Raw genomic sequence first — 22559 nt, 5'->3', positions numbered from 1 at the left:
TCTTCCTATCCCTGACCTGTCATCCGTTCCTCCCTCTTGGACTCAGCATCAGGAATGATTCTTGCCCAGCCCTGAGTGTAGGTTTGAACCTGTCGTGGTTTCATGAACCCACAGAGCCACCAGACTCAAGTTCGACTGTGGCCCAGCCGCATGTGGGGGCATGGGTCACCCTCTGTCAATAAATAAAACGGCCGCGTTTGCTTCTCTTACAATTTTAAAGGTTGGATTGTGCTCGTGTTAATAGATCTTTATTTTCTTCCTGAGCATAGATTTAATTTTTTAATAAAAAAACAACAACAACAACACATGATGGCATCTTTTCCCTCTTCCTGGTGGAGAGCACAGCACAAACGTAAGGTCTCTCAGGAAAAATTTGGAACACGACTTGGTGCTTAGTGGCCCGAGTCTTATTATGCTATGGGAGCTTCACAGTGACACTGTGACATTCACTCTGATCGCCTCTAACACACAAAGCTCTCTCTCAGCTCTGGAGTCAACTTCTGCTTATCTGTCAGGGGCGAGAGAGCATGTATGATTTGAAAATGCCATTTCAAAGCCAGATTACCCCCCCCCCCACACACACACACACTTTGGCACTACCTGCATTTCTCTGCCTCTCCTGGGTGTGTGAGGCCTCAGTGTTGCCTGCACGTCCCTTCGCGCCTTCTCCTCTGAGGCTCTTGGGGGGCTGAATGTGAATATCTCCTCCTCCTTCCCAAAATTCCCAGAACGGTAACTCAGCTTTACTGAGCAGATTGGCCACCGGGCCAGGCCAAGCAGGCAGCTTGAAGTCCCAACTGCCACTGGCTTCCTGGGCGGAGGAGCCATCTGACAGACCCTCGCCCTTACCACAGCCCCCCTCAGGGTCAGCGGCACAGGGTGCTGCTCTTCGAGGCTCTGCTTTTCAAACACACGCGGAATTGCAAGGCTGCACTTTCTTCCAGTTGGCAAAGCCAGCTCTTTCCTCCTTCTAAGAAAAAAGACGCACTGCGACATCAACTTGTGCTTCCTGGCCCTTCCCTTTACAAACGGAGCGTGAGTGAATCAGAGACATATGGGTTATATTCCCTGGAAAGACACTCTCAAGTTCGAAAGCGAACTTGGCAAAGGCATTGGGGGAGGGGGGGCAGTTTCAGCACATCCAGAGGCCTCGAGCGCTTCCCAGAGATACTCGGCAGCACCACACACCTCCCTCTACCTCAGGACTCCTCAGATCTGTATACCCCAAGGCCCAGACGCTGCACATAGCAAACATGACTCTGGCTAAGGACATCCACGTTACCGTGAGATATTTTCACAAGTACCTAGTTTTTAAAAAGATGCCCTTGAACACGTCCAATGACTTTAAAACCTCCTGTGTCTGCGCAAAGGCGCATCCCACCGATAACACTTAACCTGTGTAACCTGGAGTTTCACCAGAGGCCATATTTAAAAAAGAAAGCTAAACATTATGACTTGGTATAATGGCCATTCCGCGTGGTACCCTCCAAGCCTCACAATGTCCTCCTCCCTGGGAAATACGTTACAGACTCTCAATTTTATATGCAGGTGGAATTATGGTAATGACTTTATTCTCTTCTGCTTGTCCTTGTGCTTGTTGCCAGTGCTTAAATTAAACTGCAGCTTCCTAGGACCTGCTGCAAGCTTTCTGCAGCAGCTGGAGTCCTCAGCAGTGGTTGTGTCGGCCTCCGATCTGGTCTGTTATGGGCTGGTGGGGGTGGGCATCAAAACTCAATCCCACCTCACTCCAGATAGGGGACTCTGAATCCCACCGGACACAGGCCATTTTTGTTGGCAAGTTTGGAGGGATGTCAGTGAGGCTTGTTCTAAGAAGTCTTTGTAGAAGCAGCATCGCACCGATTATGACACCTCTGTAGAGTACCGGGCTGCTTTTGGGGAGGCCAGGGGGAGAGTCCAATGGACTGTGTGGTTCTTTTCCAAACACCAACAAGCAAATATGTCGTTCCACCACCAGCCAGTCCTGCCCTTCTCTGACACCAGTTGGCTCTCCAACAATTTAGGTCAATTCTGACCCTAAATACTGCCCAGAGTTAATGTAGACCCCACAGGTTAAAGGCTCAATCCCCCAAGCCTGCCCCCACTTCAGATGCCAACCACAAGCAGGGTCCTCCGTGACTTGCATCTCTGCCCAGCTAACTACAAATTCAGATGGTTCCAGGTTTGGTAATTCACTTGAACAACTTACAGAGCTCAGGAAAAACTATCCTTTCTACTCCCAACTTATTATAAAGGATACAACTCCGGAGTGGCCCAATGGAAGGGAGATAGAAGGCAGGGTGTGGGATGGCAGTTGGGGAGCACACAGCAGCCACGCTTGCCCCAGACATACCACCCCACCAGCATCTTGGTGTTCACCCACCCGGAAGCTCCCTGAGTCCCTGTCGTTTAGGGTGTTTATGAAGGTTGCGTCACCTTGGCACGATTGATTAGATCATTGGCCATTGGTGACTGAATCATCTCTGGCCCCTGTTCCCTCCCAGAAGGTGGGAAGATGAAGCTGAAAGTAATAACCCCGTGATCCTCAGGTTGGTTTTTCTGGTGACCAGCCCCATTCTTCAGCTATCCAGGCTTCCCTCACAATGACTCACCTCATTAACATACAAAAGACAGTGAATTCCAAGGGTTTTTGGTGGTCTGTGCCAGGAGCTAAATGTGGACAAAGGCCAGTATCATAGGGACAAACTCATGATGGGCCCAGCTTTGTCAGCTCTGCTCAAGCAGGACGGAGCGGTGGGGACAAGGAAGGGAGCCCCCAGCTCTGTTCTTAGGCATCGTCCTCTGCCCTTTCATCAAAGAAGCAGACAGGCCGGAGCCTAAAACAGGGTCTCCCTCACCTCACGAATGAGTGGGCAGATGCTGTTTCAGACAAGAGAAACTGAGGAAGAGCCTATTGCTAGGAAAGGTTTAGGGGCTTAGGAAAGATAGGAACCTCGGTAGGAAAAGAAACACGGAAATGGAAAATTTTCATTTCTATTCATTGACGGGATTTTAGTTAAAAAGATCAGTTCTTCCCCTCATGGTAGCCTCCTGAAAAAGTGTCTGAGACACAGAGCTGAATTTTACCAGTCATCCTCCAAGCACCCCCTCACTAAGGAACTTTGCTCTGTTCCGATGGGTCTCGGGGGCTCCCTCGCTGTCTTCCCGATGCCGGCGCCTGCAGCGAGCTATGAACTTTTTCCTCTCTCCCCGTTGCCCTGGAGCCAGAGATGCCCCTGGGGGATTTTCATTTTGCAAACTAACTTTGCATTTACGGATAATTTACTCAGCCATTTGTCTCCATGCAGAGGAAGTCATGCTTGCGGAAGAAAATAAAAACACTGGAACATCAGCCTTGGAAGGTGAGAAGCGCTCCAGCCGACGCCTGGCTGTTCGCGTTGCCCGCTCTTACGTGTAGCAGGGTCTCTCGATCAGAAAGAGGGGAAAAAGAAAAGAGGGGCGCTCCGAGATTCGAAACCAAATTCTCTCTGTCACAAGATTTCTCCCGCTTTAAAAGGAAGGGAATCGAGTCACAGATTTAAATGCTTTTGAAAGTGATAAAAATGAAAGAGTTGCTTTTTTCCAGGGCATGTCGTTGCTACTGTGCAATGGGAAATCCGTCAAACAGCCAATGGCACATAAAGGGATCTTCCTTGAAAATCTGGGGGGGTCATCTTGGGACCACTCCCGTTACCAGGAAGTGGCCTCACTGATGACACGCCAGCACAAATGGCTGTGGAGCGCCCGGCTCTCTAGCGGGCATCCCAGAGGTGCTACTGAATCATGTTTCTGTAGACGTTGGCGACTTCTGTAACCTGGCTCAGGTCGTTAAAGGCAGTCGCCTGTGTCACGGGCCTCTTGCCCGCAGTCCTCAGTTTCGTCCGGAATGGTCCGGTTGCGTGTGTGTGCTCTCTCACGGGCCTCCCTGTCCTGGCACAGTGCTTCGGAGGGCAACCATCAAGCGGAGCCGGACAGAGGCCATGACTCGAGACTCCAGCGATGAGCACTGTGTCGACATCTCCTCCGTGGGTGAGTGGGACAGTCGGGCCTTTCGCGTCCCTGAATCTCCCATGAAAAGGAAGAGCCTGTCTTCCGTTGTTTTTTATTCTCTTGAGGGTTTTTTTTTGTCTCTTTAGCTTGCGATGTCTTCCTTAGAGCCTGTGTGTTGACAAGTCCCCCAGAGAGGAAGAGAAGCCAAAGACTCCAGAACCAAGGGACATAACTAGGGAAAGGTGTGGGGCTCTAATCTACATGACAATGACAGAAAAAAGTGACTCAGAGATACTGTTTACATGACACTTGAGATTTAAGGCTGGGGTCCCATCTTCATATATGTCCCCTCTCTCCATTTTGCTCTACACCCTCTCTCTCCTGGGTGCGATAATGAGAACCCACTTCGAGATACTGTTTGGAGGCTTATGATGGTCTGTTGCTTCTAGAGACCCCCCTTTGAGAACCCGCCATCATCCGCTTAACCCCAGTAGCCCCCGCCTACTTCCGTCACCTACTTCCGTGTGACATCTAAACAAATTCCTACTGACACCCCTCCACCATGACTGGGGTTCCGTCCCAGGGTCTCTTAGGGATTCTCACTGATGGCAGATGTTTCGTCCCCAGAAAAAGAGAAGGGGCTCCCTTTATCCTTAAAAGTGGAAGAGGCAGAGCTCAGCGCTGCGTCAGGCTGCCAGTGCCAGAAAGACCACAGATGCTGCCGCATGACTCCAGTGCCTGAAGCATATTTAAAAGAAAAGGCCAGAGAGTAGCCCAGTCTGTCACACACGTAAACACGGCCCTGTTAGGATTGAAGACGCGGGGTGCGTGCCTGGTGCTCTGCCCGGGGACGCATTCCCAGGACTGCGCATGCCCAGAGGAAACGCAGGGATTCTGCTGTGGGGGCCGCTGCACGTGGGGATTCCCCAGGCCCGCAGTGTGGCGGCCACCTGGCTGTGGGACCGGCGTGTGAGCGTCCCCTTCCCCTGGAGGGTGACCTCTTTTGCAGCCTCATCCTTCCTCCTCGCTTGTCCCCCGCAGGCACACCTCTCGCCCGAGCCAGCATCAAAAGCACAAAGGTGGACGGGGCCTCCTACTTCCGGCACAAGGAGAGGCTTCTGCGCATCTCGGTCCGCCACATGGTTAAATCCCAGGTGTTTTACTGGATTGTGCTGAGCCTCGTGGCTCTCAACACCGCCTGCGTGGCCATCGTCCACCACAACCAGCCCCAGTGGCTCACCCACCTCCTCTGTAAGTGACCGTGACTGCCGGCTCTCAGGAGGCAGCGTGGTCGGGGTGCGCATCTCGGGAAGCAAGGCACGGTGCTGGGCCTGGCGGTGGTTCTGTCCACCCGGAGTTCTCTCTCTCGAAGTTGTGAGGGAGGCCAGAGTTGTCCCCGAGGAGGGTCCGGATGATCACGTGACCATTCCCAGCTGTTATTCATTATTGAATCAGATGAACCTTTGCTGATGAGTGGACAGGGTGGTGCTGCACCTCGGGTGCGCTAAGGCCTTCACTTAGTGTCTTGAGGGAGGCTCAGTGGCATCCAGAGTTTTGATCACCAAAGTCCTGGGGAGAGGGTTCTTAGGGCATAGAGGTCAGCTCTGGACGAGGCCGCCACTGGGTGCCAGGGAGGCTCCAGGTGGCCTTCTGGGCTGCATGTGTATAGGGCAAACCTGGCCCTCTCATCAAAGCCCCTTTCCAGAGGGCCATCTGCCATTTAAAGGGCAATGACCAACACACCCGCTGAAGGGGAGCAAAGCTGACCTGTGCAGTGTGCCTGGGTCTCCTTCCAGGTCAGAGAGAATTCAGATAGCGTGAAGTTTCGCCCGGCACCGACTTGTCGTGGTCACCAACGGCCCTCACATGTGCGGGTCCTGCCGGAGTTTGAGGTTCCTCTGTAGGTGGAGGTGATGGGCTGGGAAGGGCCGGAGCCCGCACTGTCTGGGGAACAAATGCCTCTGCTTTCGATGCTTTCAGACTATGCAGAGTTTTTGTTTCTGGGACTCTTCCTCCTGGAGATGTCCCTGAAGATGTATGGCATGGGGCCCCGCCTTTATTTCCACTCTTCATTCAACTGCTTTGATTTCGGGGTAAGTGCTCCAGAGCCCGCCTGCCCTCCTGCTTCCCGGCGATATCCCTCCGTGCGAGATAAGCAGCTTGCTCCCTCGCTCAGCATGCAGCGCTGAAATCAGAAATTATAAAAGGGAAGTAGATAAGATTAGCGAACGTGGGGTCAGGAATGAGTGAATCCTTGCCATGCGAGGGTTCGTTTGAATGTTTTGAAAGCTCTTGTATTTTTAATGTTTTTTTTTTATTGAAGTGCAACACACACACACCATTGAGGGCACACTTAAACGTATAGCTCAGGGAATTTGACAAAGCTACCCGTAGCCAGGGTTTTGAACCACTATTATCCTGGGAGATGCCTGGGAGAGGAGGATGAAAGACTTGATTCCAGAAGGTGGCCCAATAAAAAAGACAAGCTTACATATGTGTTTTTTTGTTTTTAGAGTTCAGTTTAAAATTGGGAAAAGTATCTAGATATATATACCCTGATACAAACGTGCACATGAGTATGTACACACACACTTTTATATTAGAAAGTCCCCACGTAGACCGCTTCGTCCAGTGTCCACTTCCTAAATACTGTTGCACGTGGCACACAGTCTTCAAGGGTTTCCACATACACTCTTGTCTTCCACTGCTTTCAGGAGCCCTGTGCACTACGGAATGTGCCAGGGCTCAGCCTGCCCGTTCCCACCCGAGCGAACAGAACATCGTGTGCAAGTTCATGTAGCCAGTTAGCAGCAGTGCGAGGTCACAGAACTTTGGGTTCCAGGATCACTTCTCTCTCTGCCAAATTTTCGGCTATGTGCTAACAGTTCTGAGCACTTGCCCGTACGCTTCCGGATACGGGCAATTTTCAGGTATAACAGCCATGGAAAGACCATCTAAACCTTAGTTTTCTACATATTTCCCAGCGTTGCCATGAAGATTAATTTTTGTCATTTCTCCTAACGCATATGTAGACTATAGTAGATATTCAATAGGTACATAATTATAACAAAAAATACATCGAATTGTCCATTTGGCATGGCTACTTCCTATAGCAATCAGATTCTAGGCCGCCAAGTAGTACCATCATATTGGACTGTGTGGGACCCGAGTGACTTAAAAATATTTAATATACGGGCGATCGAAACATCGTTGTTAGCACTAAATTCTAGAACAGTGAGTGAACACGGACCCCCTCCGAGGTTTTTATGTTGGAATGCAGCCTGTATTCATTCGAGTTTGTTTCCCTGCTTCGAGGTCCACTCCTTTGTCTGTTTCTTCAAGGCGTTGTCGCATGCGAACAGTTACGGCTGTCGAATTTCTGCAGAAGCGATGACTTGTAGTTTCTGCCAAGGCCAGAGCAGTGGTCGGCAAAGGAGTCCGAGTGATTAGAGTTAGCAGGGGGAGCGGAGAGCCGCGGGGTGAGAGGTGGTAGGACCTCGTGGGGGCCTTCAGCCTTCACAGACCAGTTGTCCTGCCTGGGCGGGCGGGGAGGGGAGGGGAGCGCTTTCTCTTCCCCATGGCCCTTAAGAGCTGTCGACTGCCCCGCACGAGAATGCCCCCTCTTCTCCGCCTTCTCTCACTGTGGCTGGGTCTGGCCCTTTAGGTCACGGTGGGGAGTATCTTCGAAGTGGTCTGGGCCATCTTCAGACCCGGTACATCTTTTGGAATCAGTGTCCTGCGGGCTCTCCGGCTTCTAAGAATATTTAAAATAACCAAGTAAGTGATCAGAATTCAGACTCTTCTCTGCCACCTCTGAGCGTGTAAGCCTCTCTCGGCCTTGTTATCTTTCCTCCCATCCCCTACGCCCCTTACCCACGCTCCCCTCTCCTCCCCCCGCCCCCCACCACCATTCCATTCTTCAGTTCCTCCTCCTGTCCAAAGATCAGGCCAGAAAATCATCTCCGATGCCAGATCCAGTGTCATACTCCCGAGGGGAGCCACCTGGTGGCTGCAGTCTCCCCTTTCTGCAAGGATCCAAACACAGCTTCTGCCACAGACCACCAGGCCGCTGTCCAGCTGGCCCTGGGGGTGGCCTGGCATGCTGTGTCCACTCTCTGACGCCGTCTGGGTCCCGCAGGTACTGGGCCTCCCTGCGGAATCTGGTGGTCTCCTTGATGAGTTCCATGAAGTCTATCATCAGTTTGCTCTTCCTCCTCTTCCTCTTCATCGTCGTCTTTGCTCTCCTAGGGATGCAGCTGTTCGGAGGCAGGTAAGCACCCGCGAGCTCTCCCTCCCAAAGAGCCGCAGAGTTTCAGCCTGCGGGCGCCAGGGCCACTAATTCGATCACCGTGTTCCCATCCTGGTTGCCCTTGTCCGTGGCCCACATCGGCCAGCGAGGGTGTGCGTGGAACGAGCATCTGTGCTTTTAATCTTTTCACCCTGTACAGGGTCCCCTCTCTCCGGAGCTGTCTCGGAAATGTGCGGCACAGGGCCCTGAACCCCGTCTCCTTTCCCGGGCACAGTCCATCCGTAGTGGTCACTAAGGCCATGTTCACAGCTTACATGCAGTGGGGACAGAGTAGGGAAGAGGGGGGGTGGAGAAGGGGAAAAGAAGAGATGAAAATGGCATAATCTTGGGAAGGGAAAACGACGTGTGAGATCTTCATCCTGTTCTCTCTGAATTTCCTCCTCAGGTTTAACTTCAATGATGGGACTCCGTCAGCAAACTTCGACACCTTCCCTGCAGCTATCATGACTGTATTCCAGGTATGAAGCCGACCGACAGTTTAAAAATGGGCTGTCGGGTCCCTGGGCACACACCGCGAGGTGACTGTGTGTTAGCAGAATCCTGCGTGTCCCCTCCAGGCTTGTCCTGGGCAGCCAGGCCCACCTGCTTGTGGGGGAGTCACCACAGAAATTTCTGGGTCTTCTGCAGCTCTGCTCACACCAATAACAGAAGAACCCCTCTGGGGTGGCTTTGTTCGCCTTCTCCCTACATTCGTGGGTTTGCAGGAGATGCTAAGTCAAAGACATTCAGCGACATGTCACATTTATGGTTTCCTTAAATCAGAAGCACCTTCTAAGCCACGAGTCCATTTAATGGAGTATCTTTTCCACCCACCTCTCCCACCCACTCTCCTCAAAAGACAACAACAACAAAAAACCTCAAAGTCAATAATGTCTTAGAGTTAAAGGTAAAGGAAAACACTGTTGAGCCAGAATTTGAGGCTGAAGCAGAACCCAGGTTTCCAGAACAGGAGCCCGCGAGGCTCCTTCTCCTAATGCCGCCCACGCCAGGCGGGCAGTGACTGGACCACCGGACCTGGGCGGTTCCCGTAGGAGTGGCAGAGACTCTGCGGTTTCAGGACTGGGATCGTCCCCTTTGAGGCTCTCCTCCTGTTTCCAGTGCCTAAAATGTTCTTCTGTAGCTTTATGCATGGGAGTGACTTCCCCCCGCCCCGCCCCGGCAGGGTGGCCAAGCAAGGGGGTAGATGGAAATCATCCCGGCCCAGACTTTTCCCCTTTTCGTTGGCCCCTTTTTCTCAATCACCCCAGGTCTCTGACTTGCCTGTCGTTTGCGCAGATCCTGACGGGTGAGGACTGGAACGAGGTCATGTACAATGGCATCCGCTCCCAGGGCGGGGTCAGCTCGGGCATGTGGTCGGCTATCTATTTCATCGTGCTCACCTTGTTTGGAAACTGTATCCTTTGTAAGATGCTCCTCTCTGTACTGCCTGCAGGCCCAGACCAGCATTGGAGGAGGGCTAACTGGGGTGGGGCAGGGAGCGGGCAGGGCGGACGCTGCTCCCGGAGCTAAGAGAAGCAAGGATCCTGATCTGGGTGTGTGTTTGTCTGTTTTACATTTTTAAGGATTCTTTTTTTTTTTATTTTAAATTTTTAAAAGCTAGACATTTATATAATTTATGATGTGATCTCCCCCCACCCCCCATTACTCTAGCATCCGTCTGGCACTGCACACAGCCATTACAGTAATACTGACTGTACACCCTGTGCTGTGCTCTAAACGCCCATGACTGTTTTGCAGGGACTAATTTGTACTTTTCCATCCCTTCACTTTTGTCCCTCAGCCCCCCAATCCCGCTCCCCACTGGCAGTCACCAGTTAGTTCTCTGTATCTCGGTCTGTTAACACCTTTAGTTTGTCCGTTTCCTTTGTTCCTTAGATTCTGCATATAAGTCAAATCATATGATATTTATCTTTCTCTGTCTGACTTATTTCACTCAGCATAATAACCTCTAGGTCCATCCATGTTGTTGCAGATGGTAAGATTTTATTTTTTTAATAGCTGAGTAATGTTCCATTGTATATACGAACCATAACTTCTTTATCTAGCCATCTATTAATAGGCACTTAGGTTGCTTCCATATCTTGGCTATTTTGAACAGCGCTGCCATGAACATAGAGATGCATAGGTCTTTATGAACTAGAGTTTTGGTTTTCTTTGGATAAATAACCAGAAGTGCAATTGCTGGGTCAAAAGGTAGTTCTATTTTAAATTTTTTGAGGAACCTCCAAACTGTTCTCCACAGTACCAATTTGCAGTCCCACCAACAGTGTACGAGGGTTCCCTTTTCTCTACATCCTCACCAACATTTGTCGTTGTTTGATTTATCGATGATAGCCAATCTGACAGGTGTGAGGTGATATCTCATTATGGTTTTAATTTGCACTTCTCTGATGATTAGTGACCTTGAGCATCTTTTCATGTCTATTGGAAAACAAACTTATGTCTTCTTTGGAGAAATACCTATTCAGGTCTTCTGCTCATTTTTTAATTGGACTGTTTATTTATTTTTGTTGAGTTATATGAGTTCTTTATAAATTTTGCATATTGACCTCTTGTCAGATGTATTGTAAGCAAATATCCTCTCCCTTTCAGTAGATTCTTTTTGTTTGTTGATTTCCTTTGCTGTGCAAAACCTTTTTAGTATGATGTAGTCCATTTGTTTATTTTTTCTTTCGTTTCCCTTGTCCAAGGCGATATATCAGAAAAAAATAGTAATATCAGAATTTAATGCCTATGTTTTTTTCTAGAAGTTTTACAGTTTGGGTCTTATATTTAAGTCTTTAATCCATTTCGAGTTTATTTTCGTATATGGTGTAAGAAGGTGGTCCAGTTTCATGTTTTTACATGTATCTGTCCGGTTTTTCCAATACCATTTGTTCAAGAGATTGTCTTGACCCCATTTTATATTCTTGCCTCCTTTGTCACAGATTAAATGACTGTGTAGGCGTGGATTTATGTCTGGGCTCTCTATTCTGTTCCATTGATCTAGGTGTCTGTTTTTACGCCAGTACCGTGCTGTTTTGATTACTGTAGCCTTGTAGAATACTTTGGTATCAGGTAGTGTGATATCTCCAACTTTTGTTCTTTCTCAAGATCGCTTTGGCTATTTGGGGTCTTTTATGGTTCTATCTGTTTTCAGATTATTTGTTTCAGTTCTCTGAAAAATGCCAATGGTATTTTGATGGGGGTTGCATTGAGTCTATAGATTACTTTGGGTTGATTCTTCCTACCCATGAGCACAGTATATGCTTCCATTTATCCGTATTTTCTTCAGTTTCTTTTTTTAGTGACATAATTTTCTGAGAACAGGTCTTTTACTTCCTTAGTTAATTTGATTCCTAGGTATTTTATTGTTTTTGATGCAATTATAAATGGAATTGTTTTCTTAATTTCTCTTTCTGAAAGTTCATCATTGGTGTATAAAAATGAAGCTGACTTCCAAATATTAATTTTGTATGCTGCTACTTTACTGAATTCACTGATCAGTTATAACAGGGTTTTTGGGTTTTTTTTGGTATGGAATCTTTACATAGGGTTCCTATATAAACCCTACACTTTATATAGGGTTCTCTCTATATAGTATCATCTCATCTGCAAATAATGACAGTTTTACAATTTCTATCCAATTTAGATGCTTTTCATTTCTCTTTCTTGTCCGATTGCTGTAGCTTGGACTTCCAATACACTGTTGAACAGAAGTGGTAAAAGTGGACATCCTTGTCTTGCTTCTGATCTTAAGGAAAACGCTTTTGGCCTTTCCCCATTGAGTATGATGTTAGCTGTAGGTTCGTCATATATGGCCTCTATTACGTTGAGATATGCTCTCTCTATTCCCCCTTCACTGAGAGTTTTTTTTTTTTTTTTTTTTTTTTATCATAGTGGATGCTGAATTTTGTCGAACGCTTTTTCTGCCTCTATTGATATGGTCATATGGTTTTTATCTTTCAATTTGTTATTGTGATGTATCACATTAATTGATTTGTGGATGTGGTACCAACCTTACGTCCCAGGAGTAAATCCAACTCGATCATGGTGTCTGATATTTTTAATCTATTTCTGGATTCAGTTCGCTAACATTTTGCTGAGGATTTTTACATCAACGTTTATCATAGATATTGGCTTATAGTTTTCTTTTTTTTTTTGTACTCTCTGTTTCTGGTTTTGGAATCAGGATAACGGTGGCTTCATAAAAAGAGTCAGGAAGCCTTCCCTCTCCAAGTTCCTGATCTTAAGCATTTTGTACACTGGTTCGGTAAAGAGGATAAATATAAAGAGAATGGAATATCCAAATCTACAGCACACACGAATATGTCATATCGAGTAATTGGAGATATTGTGAGCTGAGTGAAAGAAGAAAGGACATAGATCACTGGAGGCTGAAATAGTGGGCAGATTATAATAATAATGAGTTAATTGCATGTTAATACAGAACAGAGCCTGCCACATAGTAAGATCTCAAAAATACTAGTATCATGATTGATGCTAACATGACTAACCATATCTAACATTGATTGCATGTGTGCTATCCATGAGTCTCTGTATGTACTAAGTTCTTTACTGGAACTTTCCATCTAATCCTTACCTTATAAGACTTAGAAGAAATTACTTGATCAAAGTTAAACAATTACTAAACTGTTAAAGGCAGACTTGAAACCAAGTCCATTTAACTCCAAAACTCATGTCCGGTCCTGGGATCTAGATCAAGGAAGATTAGGTTTTAATGTCAGCAACTCGGCTTACCAGCTGTGTGGCCTTGGGGAAAGTTACCGGATCCTCTCCCAGCTTCCACTTTTCACATCTGAATGGGAGGATAACAGTGTCTGTCTCCTTTGTTTGTTGTGATGGAAAATGAGATAATGTATTTGGATGCACCTTGCAAACTGCAGACTTCTCCAGGATCGTGAGAGGTTTGGGAGAAGGGAGACTTGGGATGGGTGGAGTAAAAAGGGAGAGTTAGGTGATGTACCTATAGTTCTGCATTTTTCTAGAATCTCACAGAGAAAGGATGCTCTTTTAGTTTTCTGCCCCCAAACCTAATCAGGGCCAGACTAAACACGAGAAATCTATGAGAAGAAAGCTGTGCATTGATTGAGTCATGGGCATGAAAGGCCGATTTGTCACGATGACACCTTGATGTTCCTTTTACTCTGAGGGTAGTCAGACTTGGGCATTTATGCTAGAACTAGATTTTTTATTCCAGAACACATGGGCCTCAAAGACAGTTGGAAAATTGGGGTGTTAGAGGTTAGAGTGTAGAATAGAGATGAGTTCTGTAATGATCTCGTGCACTAGATGACATTTTGTTAAATGAAATATAGAATCCATCAGGACGAGAAGAATGAGAGAAATAAGTTAGCATCCTGTTATTGAGAGCTGCTCAGTGACGGGCCTGTGGGTTCTCGTTTCTTTTCATCTTTAAGGACAGAATAGCACAACTGGTCTAGCTGGACCTCAATTCCAGCCTCCCAGCAAGGAGAGACGAGCTCCCACAGCAGCCTCCCTATCCATCTTGTCATTCAGTGATTCTGCTTGACGTTGCTGTGAGTGGACAACGTAGCTGTTTACAGGCCTTTTCACTCCATCTTGGCCCCCTGGGTGATTCGATTTAAGTATTTCCTTGCTCTGTGCAGAGAGATGGTCCGCGCAGGGAGGGAAGGACATAGTCTCTTTCGAGCAGAGCTGCGTAACCTCTCCAGCCCTCCTCCCACTGCCCCTGCTCAAGCGACGCTTTGGGGAGCTTGTAGTGTCCCCGTCAGGAAAGACGTGGACATGCCCTCTCAGCCTCGCTTGCAACCTTCTGCTTTTCTTACTTGCCCATCCTTAACTCATCACCTCAGACACGCTGCTGAACGTGTTCTTGGCCATCGCTGTGGACAATCTGGCCAACGCACAGGAGCTGACCAAGGTAAGCATTGTCCTCTGGGATCCAATAGTTCTCTAGCGCCGTTGGGTGCTCCCGGCCTTTGAGGCTCTCCCCAAAATTCTGTGGTGTCGGGCTCAGGCCTGCTGGGAAGGCCTCTTCTGGGAGGGCAGTTGGAGAGCCGCACATCCACGAAGGAAGCCTGGTTCACTTTCGCTGAGTTTGGTGAGCCTCGGGCCTGCCAGGTCTCTCATAGGACACGGAAAAGAACAGCTAAGCAACTGCGAACCCTCAGAGGGGCCCTTCATGGGACTCTGATGTGAAGAATAAAAAAAACTAAGGCCCGGGAGACACTTCGCTCTCGGGGAAGAGGGCGCGGTGGGGGGTGTGATGGGGGGCGCAGCCTCGGTGCTTAACGTTGGGGTTTTACCAGGGTGGGCCCTGCTCCATCACTGCCAGACACCGCAGGGCATCCGAGATGCGTCAGCCCCAGCTTCTGACCCTCACAGCTGTGGCCTGCGCCCCTGAGTGCTGAAGGTTGGGGTCAACTTCCACGGCGCCCTGCGGGGCGGGGAGGAGACCGGCACTGCCGGCCATGCCGGGCAGAGGAGGCCTGGCTGCTGGCCTCAGCCCAGCTAACCTCATGCTGCCCTGTTTAACCTCTTCCCTTGCTCTCCCCACTCTCTCCGCTCTCCAGAACTTCCTCTGGGGGAAGCCAAGGGAGTGACCCTCTCCTTCATGGGGCCCCAGGCACAGCCATCTCTTCTTTGTGTCTAGGATGAACAGGAAGAAGAAGAGGCCTTCAACCAGAAACACGCTCTACAGAAGGCCAAGGAGGTCAGCCCGATGTCTGCGCCCAACATGCCCTCGATCGAGTGAGTCAGCTGTTCCTGCCTCCCTGCCCGCCGGCTCCTGTGCTGGCAGCCAGGTCATCAACCCAGAACCTGTTTGTTATCTGAGAGTACCTGCTCCATGCCATGAAATGTCCTGTGAACACAGCAGCGAGCAAGACAGTCCCTGTTCTCAGTGAGCGAGAGGTGATAAGCACACACAAATAACTTCGGATAGCGATAGTTGCTGTAAAGTAAAGCAGAGCAATGAAGAGAGGAGCGGGTGCTGGGCGGAATACGTCCGGGCAGTCTGGGAGGGGTTCTCGGAGGAGGTGATATTTAAGCAGAGTCCTAACTGTGTTTAAAGTGATCCTGTGACATTTGAAGGTCCGGTGTGGCTGGCATGTAGGGAGCGGGGGAGGAGCAGGATGCCACAAGGTCGGGGCGGGGGGCGGGCAGCAGGAGCCAGCTCGGCAGGTCCTGAAGGCCCAGGCGAAGGGTTTTCTCTCTCATTCTCAGTGCAGCTGTGGGAGAGGGAACGGGCGTGTGCGACGCGGTTTATACTTTTAAAAGGTCTCTCCGCTCTGGGGAGAATGGGTTGTTGGGGCCGAGAATAGAGGCAGGAAGACGGAAAGCTGGCTCTCAGACCAGGGTGGTGACAATGAGCAAGCGAGGGGTCATCCCACACGGTCGAGGGAGAACCGACAGGGTGAGCTAACGAGGCAATAAATGTGGCAAGGGTGGGGATGAACGAGAAGAAAGAAACATTGCTCCCAGGCGTTAAGGCCTAAGCAGCTGGGGGGATGGGGGCGGTATTTACGGTCTCCTGGAGAATGATGGACATCCAGGTTCGTTTTAGCCACATTAAATTTGAGATACTTATAAGACATCCTCGTGGAAATGTTGAATATGCTGTTGGTTACGTGCATTTGAAGTTTAGAAAAGAAGTCGGGGTTAGAAATAAAGATTGGGGGGAGCCACGTGAATTTGGGTGGTAGTTAAGCTGCCAGCGAGGGAGAGCCGACCACAGACAGTGGGGCGGAGACGGGGAAACCGAGGTCAGGGGCCCAGAGCCCGCCTGCGCCTCAAGGCCTGGCAGAGGAGAAACCCTGAAAGGAGACGGCTGGGGAGCCACCTGGAGCTGGGCGAAGGGACAAGGAGAGAGGGGGCCTGGGGGTCTCAAGGGGTGCGTGGACCGTGGGGCTAAATATGGCTGCAAGGCCACGGAGAATGAGGACAGAAAAGAGGCCGTTGGGTTTGGCAAAATGAAAGCTGTTCGTGACCTTGGAAGAGTAGTCTCAGTGGCCCCTGGGAACAGAGTCCAGTTAGAGTGGACTCGGGAGAGAACGGAGGTGATGGCGTGGAGCGGGAGGACAGGCTCTTTTAAGGGCACGACCTGGACCTGCGGCTGCTGGTGGAAGTAGGGGCGAGGGGAGTGGGCCTCCCGTGGGGCTGCCCCACCCGTGCGGTGCTGGAGGAAGGTGGTGTGGGGGAGGGGGCTGAGACGTGACCACAGGACCGTGGGTTCCTGTCGTTGCTCTGGGCCTGCATGAGCACCGTGTGAGTGGGGAGGGTCTGAGACCCCCAGGAGCTGGACCGCTGTCCCGGCGGCGGACCTTGTCAACGGCTGGCGAGGGAGGAGCCCTTTGCCCAGAGCTTGTGCAAAGGGCTCCCGAGCTGTCTCTGCCTCTCCTTACGGGGCATTCCAGGGTTCCGTGTGGGGTCCTCCCTTCCCCGCACAGCTGCTGTGTGGCCTCCCCTTTCAAAACTGAAGGCCTGGCCTCTGGGCCACTCTTCTGTGAGTGAGGAAAAGAACTCCCTGCCCCCTCCCCCGAAAAAAAATTGGTTAAAGAATGATGGGGAAAGGCAGAACAACTTCCTCTCTAGAATATTCTCTAGGCCTTGAATAGTTTCTCCTCCACCTTCCCTGAACTCATGAGTTTGGGTTAAAAATACACACAGGTATCCAAATATGCTGCCGGGGAGGACTGGCTGTCACTTCGGGGTGGGCGGTTCTATTTACTGAGATGAGGAAGCCTGGGGGAGGAGTGGGTTTGGAGATGTGAGCTGGGGAGATGCTTGGCCCAGAGTAGCAGCTCACTATTTAGGGAATGACAGTGAATGAACTGCTGGTAGGCTTAGGGCCGTAGGAGTGAGCAGTGTGTGTATCCGGGCACAGCGAGATAGAAGGTGCCGTAACCATCCAAGACGAGCGGAGATCCAGGCTTCGGCTGCGGTTCGTGTGCACAGGGGGTGCCGCTGGCAGGAACCGTGTTGGGGGGGAGGGGGTGTACGCTGCTGGGGAATGCAGGCGAGTCCACCGGTTTCCTAGTATGACGAAGAGGGGATGCGGCTGTCCCCAGGGGAACATGGAGAGAGACAAACCAGAAGGCCGGACTGCTAGTCACAGTTTGTCACTCCATGTGCCGACCTCGGGGAGAGAACCCCTTACGATCTTGGAATCTCTGCTTCCTCATCTTTGAAATGGGAAGGATATGAGCGGCCTTCCTGGCCCACAAGGTGATTTTGGGCTGTATATGAGGTCACAGATGCGTGGCTTCCAGGAAGACATGTGGATGCTTCTCTGTGTGATTTTAGGAATGAAGGTCCATTGACGATTCTGATGGGTGTGAACTTGGATCTTTGCACGTGTGAGTGGAGAAGTGAAGTTTGAAGTGTGTGTCCGATTTGCGTGGGAATTAGAGATTGGGTCTCTCTTTCACCTGGATTTGCGTGGGAATTAGAGATTGGGTCTCTCTTTCGCCTGGCGTGCGTGTGTGTCTGTGTGCACGCGCACACGTGTACGTGCGATGTGTGTGTGTGTGTGTGTGTCTGTGTGTGCACGCGTACACGTGTGCGTGCGAGAGAATTCTTCCATGTGCTTGTACTGTTACACACATGCCTCTGCCTCCAGTATTTGAATATATGAGAATTCGCGATTAGATGGTAGACGGTGCTTCTCCTCGTGGGCGTGCATGCTGCCTGTCTGGAGTGTGGGCTTCCACATGCCTCTTGGCACTGCCACCCCACGTGAGCCTGGTCGCGTTGCAGCTGTCGACGCTGACGGGTGCATGCTGTAGGGTGCTGATGGGCCTCTCCCCACAGTCCTGTCTGCCTCCCTTCTGTGAGTGCTCAGGTGCACTGAGCCTCTGCCAGACCCCAGGGGAGGCTCAGGCCAGCTGCCGCTGCTCCCTCGGCCCCACCAAACACGGGGCTCCTCTGCAGGTGCGACACGTGGCCACTGAGCGGCGCTAGTTTGCCCAGCATGTTCCGCATGGGTGGTGTCACTTTTTTTTAGGAAAGGAGCAGCATTTGTCAACCTCCAGGTCCAGGCAGGGCCCATTGGGTGGGACGGGGTCTGTCAGCTCAGGAGCTGGAGCCGGCTCCCCCACAGGTGTTCCAGATGCGTTATCCTCCACCCGAGCAGTGACCTGAGCTGACAGTCTTGTTTTCCCAGGAGGCCTGTCTGCCTCTGTGGGTGATGTCTGCGCCCAGGCACGCTCACATTACATTAACCATGTTTGAAAGGACACAGCATGTGTGCGTGTGCGTAAGCGTAAGAGATCTCTCTGCAAGGCTGCGAGGGTCAATGCTGGCCTTTACCCAGCTGAGCAGGACGAACCTTCAAGGCTTCTGTCCAGGGCAACCGAGTTGCACAAGTGCAAGGGTCACCACTCACATCCTGGAGGCCCCTGGAGTGGTGGCCCTGCCTTTGGCCATGGGCTGCTTTTGCGGCCTGGATGGTGTGCATGGCAGAGCATTTGTCCCTTGCATTTTTTGTGAGACTGGAGTGACTGGGGAAAGTGCAGCTCTCCACCCAGCTTCACGGGATTTCCAGAATCGGTCTGTGCCTGCCGTTTAGGAGAAGTGAGGGTGCCAGTGGGGCCCGATGCTTAAGCGTCCGAGGCGGTCAGCTCTGCGAAACGGGAGCTCCTTTGCGTCTCGGAGTGGATGCTTCAGAATCTGGGCCCACGTGTTTGCACATGGCAGGGAATCACGTCACGCCCTCGGGAGTCTGCAGAGGGCAGCAGGCACGTGGAGGAGGTCCGGGCGCACAGGGGACTCTGTGCCCCTGCCTTGAAACCGGCTGGTGGCTGAGGGGCTCGTGGCTCCTAGAGGTCGGGGTCAACTGAACCTGTTCGTTTTTCTTTCCCAGAAGAGACAGAAGGAGAAGACACCACATGTCGATGTGGGAGCCACGCAGCAGCCACCTGTATGTGTGGACCGGTTTGCGTGTTTGTGAGTGGTTACGTGTGGGTGCGGGTCACCGCGTCTTTGTCCTTGTCATGGACAAGTGGCACTGGGTGTGCGCATCAGTGTGTGCCGCGATGTGCGCGTGTGCATTCCGTGCGCACGGTTCGTCCCTTTCAACACGTGCCTGTGTCGGTGTGCGTCCAAGGCGTGTGACCTGTGCGTCGTGTGCTCTTCTGTGCAGCCTGAGCGGACACGTGTCGGTGTGGGTGGAGCTCTCACGGGGGCAGTTGTGCACAGCCACGTGTGGGCCTCCCTACGGGCGTGTGGGCACACGTGAGTGTCCCGTCACCAGTCCGTGGCTGTGCACCCACAGGCACGTGTGAGAGCAGTGGGTGACCGCCCTTCCGCCCGTGCGAGCCCACTCCCGCGTGCTCTCCCGTACGTGTCACGTTTGTGTGTCCCCGCTGCCACCTGAACGCCCTCTAGGCCCTGAGCTGAAGCGCTCACCAGCGGTGTTGAGGGTGAGCTGTGGCGGTCTGCGCACACCCTGTCCTCTGTGGTTCTTACCAGCCATTGTGGCACAGACCCAAGCACTCACTGTTCGAGGGCGATGCGAAGCCTTTCTGTAACGTGGGTCTGCTTGTCCCTGTCATCGCCCTCTGACGGTATCTGCCCCTGTAGTCCCAGGCCGCAGTCTGAACGGGAAAGGAGAGGGACAGCAGAGGAAGAAAAGTCTCTGACCTCGAGTTAGAGGCCAGGCCAGCAGTGGGCACAGAGTGGGTACAGACCGATGCCCCAGAAGCAAAGGAGAGCAGGAGGGCGGAGACCTGGCGGCCTTTGTCTGGTGGCCCCACAGGCCCTGGGGACTAGGAAGTCGGTCCTGGGCTGATCCCACCCCACCCGCCCCCTCAGCTACTACAGGGCAGGGATTCGAGTAGGAAGGCCCGCAAACGGGGGGCACCTGCTCCCGCGTGGCCCACCTGCTCTTTGCATCTTCCCCCGCCCCCCGCCCACAGGTCCTGGGCTCTCCGGTTTGCTCCCCTGCACCACGCGCCCCACCCTGTCCCCAGCGGCTGGGGCGGGCCACGCCCCTGTGGCTGCCCTGCGTGGCCTCCAGCCGGCAGGCGCTGACCGTGGCTCTCGCCTCTCTGTGCCAGGCGGGAGCGGAGGCGCCGGCACCACATGTCGGTGTGGGAGCAGCGCACCAGCCAGCTGAGGAGGCACATGCAGATGTCCAGCCAGGAGGCCCTCAACAAGGAGGAGGCGCCACCCATGAACCCACTCAACCCCCTCAACCCGCTGAGCCCCCTCAACCCGCTCAACGCGCACCCCAGCCTGTACCGGAGACCCCGGGCCCTGGAGGGCCTGGCCCTGGGCCTGGAGAAGTGCGAGGAGGAGCGCGGCAGCCGTGGGGGGTCCCTCAAGGGGGACAGCGGGGACCTCTCCAGTGCCCTGGACAACCAGAAGAGCCCCTTGTCCCTGGGCAAGCGGGAGCCGCCGTGGCCGGCCAGGCCCTGCCATGGGAACTGTGATCCGATGCAGCAGGAGGCTCGGGGAGGGGAGACTGTGGTGACCTTTGAGGACCGGGCCAGGCACAGGCAGAGCCAGCGGCGAAGCCGGCACCGCCGCGTCCGGACGGAGGGCAAGGAGCCGTCCTCGGCCTCCCGGAGCCGGTCCGCCAGCCAGGAGCGGAGTCTGGATGACGGCACACCTGCTGACGGGGAGAAGGGCCGTGAGCCCAGGAGCAGCCGCGGGGCCAAGGAGCCCACGATCCAGGAGGAGGAGCGGGCCCAGCACTTACGGAGGTGAGTGGGTCCCAGCGGCGTCCCTAGGGATTCTTCAGTGTAAGCCTTGGTGAATCTTGGTCTCTCCTTTCGTAAAGTGGGGATGATGCTGATGCACCTTGATGAGGGCTGTGTAAATATGACAGGCAGTGGAGCGGGAGCGTGGCCCAAACCCAGGGGCTGCTCTGTGGCGTCTCCTGTTGGGAGTGGGCCGCGGATGGACGGACGGATGGATAGACGGGCGGATGGACGGGAATGAGGCGGAGAACACTGCCCGCGGGGTCTCAGCTCCTCTGCCCGGCCGGGCGGGCCTCCCCTCGCCTCTCCCTTCCTGCCTGCAGCAGCCTTTTCTGAACGGCTTCCTGAGATCTGAGCACCAGCCGTGTCCTCTCTCTTGACAGGACCAACAGTCTGATGGTGTCCAGGGGCTCCGGGCTGGCTGGGGCCCTCGATGAAGCGGACACACCGCTCGTCCTGCCCCAGCCGGAGCTGGACGTGGGCAAGGACACGGCGCTGACGGAGCAGGAGCCGGAGCCGGAGCCGGAGGGCAGCAGTGAGCAGGCGCTGCTGGGGGAGGTGCAGCTGGACGTGGGCCGGGCCATCAGCCAGAGCGAGCCTGACCTCTCCTGCGTCACGGCCAACACGGACAAGGCCGCCACCGAGAGCACCAGCGTCACCGTCGCCATCCCTGACGTGGACCCCTTGGTGGACTCGGCCGTGGTGCACAGTGAGAACACAGTCTCTGTCCCCTTCACCCCCACTGCCCGTCACACCCAGTCTGGTCACGGCCCCAGAGTCACCCCAGCAAAGCCACGTGGAAAACCCCGGGACGAAATCATCCTTCACGTAAAAATGAGCGGCAGTTTTGTCCTGGTTTGCAGGAGAAATAAGTTAGAGTTTTCTCCATCTTAAGTTTTTGCTCATAAAATGTCCTTAAGTCTTTGGCCCCTGTGACCGCATTAGAGTCTTCAGGAAGATCACGTGATATCTCGTACCCAGTTATATGTTCAGCTGTTTGGTTTGTTGTATGAATAGTTGATGGTCTCTTCCGTGACTTCCAAGGCACTCTGCCACCCGGAAAAATTAGGGAACCTGTGATGGAGCAGAGATGGCTCTGCTCAGTGTGCGGCCTCCGAGAAAACTTTATGTCTCTTCAGGCCTCGGTTTGTCGCCTATAGTGGGTCCCCAACCCCCAGGCCATGTGAGGAACTGGGCCGCATAGCGGGAGGTGGGCAGGAGGGCCAGCAAGGGAAGCTTCATCTGCATGTGCAGCCGCTCCCCAGCGCTAGCATCAGCGCCTCAGCTTCATCTCAAATCATCAGGCATGAGATTCTCATAGGAGCACCGGTCCCTGGTGCCACTCAGGTTGGGGACCGCTGTGTAAAGTGAGAGCACCCATGAGCCCTGAGGGCTCTGTACTCACGTTTTATGAACCTGTTACTCTTAGCCACTCGCTTTCTCCTAGGAGCTTTTAGTCACACTTCCCTCACAGTTCTCTCGGGCCAGGGTGCTAATCTAGGAGACCTCAAAGGGAAACAGGGTGAAAGCACTTAACCTGCACCCCATCTCTGCCCTAACCACACCCAGCCCTAACC

At 52.5% G+C, this 22559-nt stretch overlaps 1 protein-coding gene across 1 annotated transcript in view; it reads left to right on the top strand.

Annotated features, from left to right (window-relative positions):
* Positions 1 to 22559, top strand: part of CACNA1E (calcium voltage-gated channel subunit alpha1 E) — a 272496-nt gene that overhangs the window by 190432 nt on the left and 59505 nt on the right. The window contains 13 exon segments of the mRNA XM_015586256.2: positions 3306 to 3359; positions 3937 to 4026; positions 5029 to 5238; positions 5968 to 6080; positions 7652 to 7764; positions 8126 to 8257; positions 8682 to 8754; positions 9572 to 9689; positions 14134 to 14201; positions 14934 to 15031; positions 19143 to 19199; positions 20338 to 20985; positions 21366 to 21691. Coding sequence (XP_015441742.1) covers positions 3306 to 3359; positions 3937 to 4026; positions 5029 to 5238; positions 5968 to 6080; positions 7652 to 7764; positions 8126 to 8257; positions 8682 to 8754; positions 9572 to 9689; positions 14134 to 14201; positions 14934 to 15031; positions 19143 to 19199; positions 20338 to 20985; positions 21366 to 21691 — 2100 coding nt within the window.

The sequence above is a fragment of the Pteropus alecto genome, unplaced genomic scaffold, assembly GCF_000325575.1.
Source record: "Pteropus alecto unplaced genomic scaffold, ASM32557v1 scaffold101, whole genome shotgun sequence".
Taxonomy (NCBI): domain Eukaryota; kingdom Metazoa; phylum Chordata; class Mammalia; order Chiroptera; family Pteropodidae; genus Pteropus; species Pteropus alecto.
Note: the sequence above shows the minus strand (reverse complement) of the source record. Positions and strands in the feature narration are given on the sequence as shown.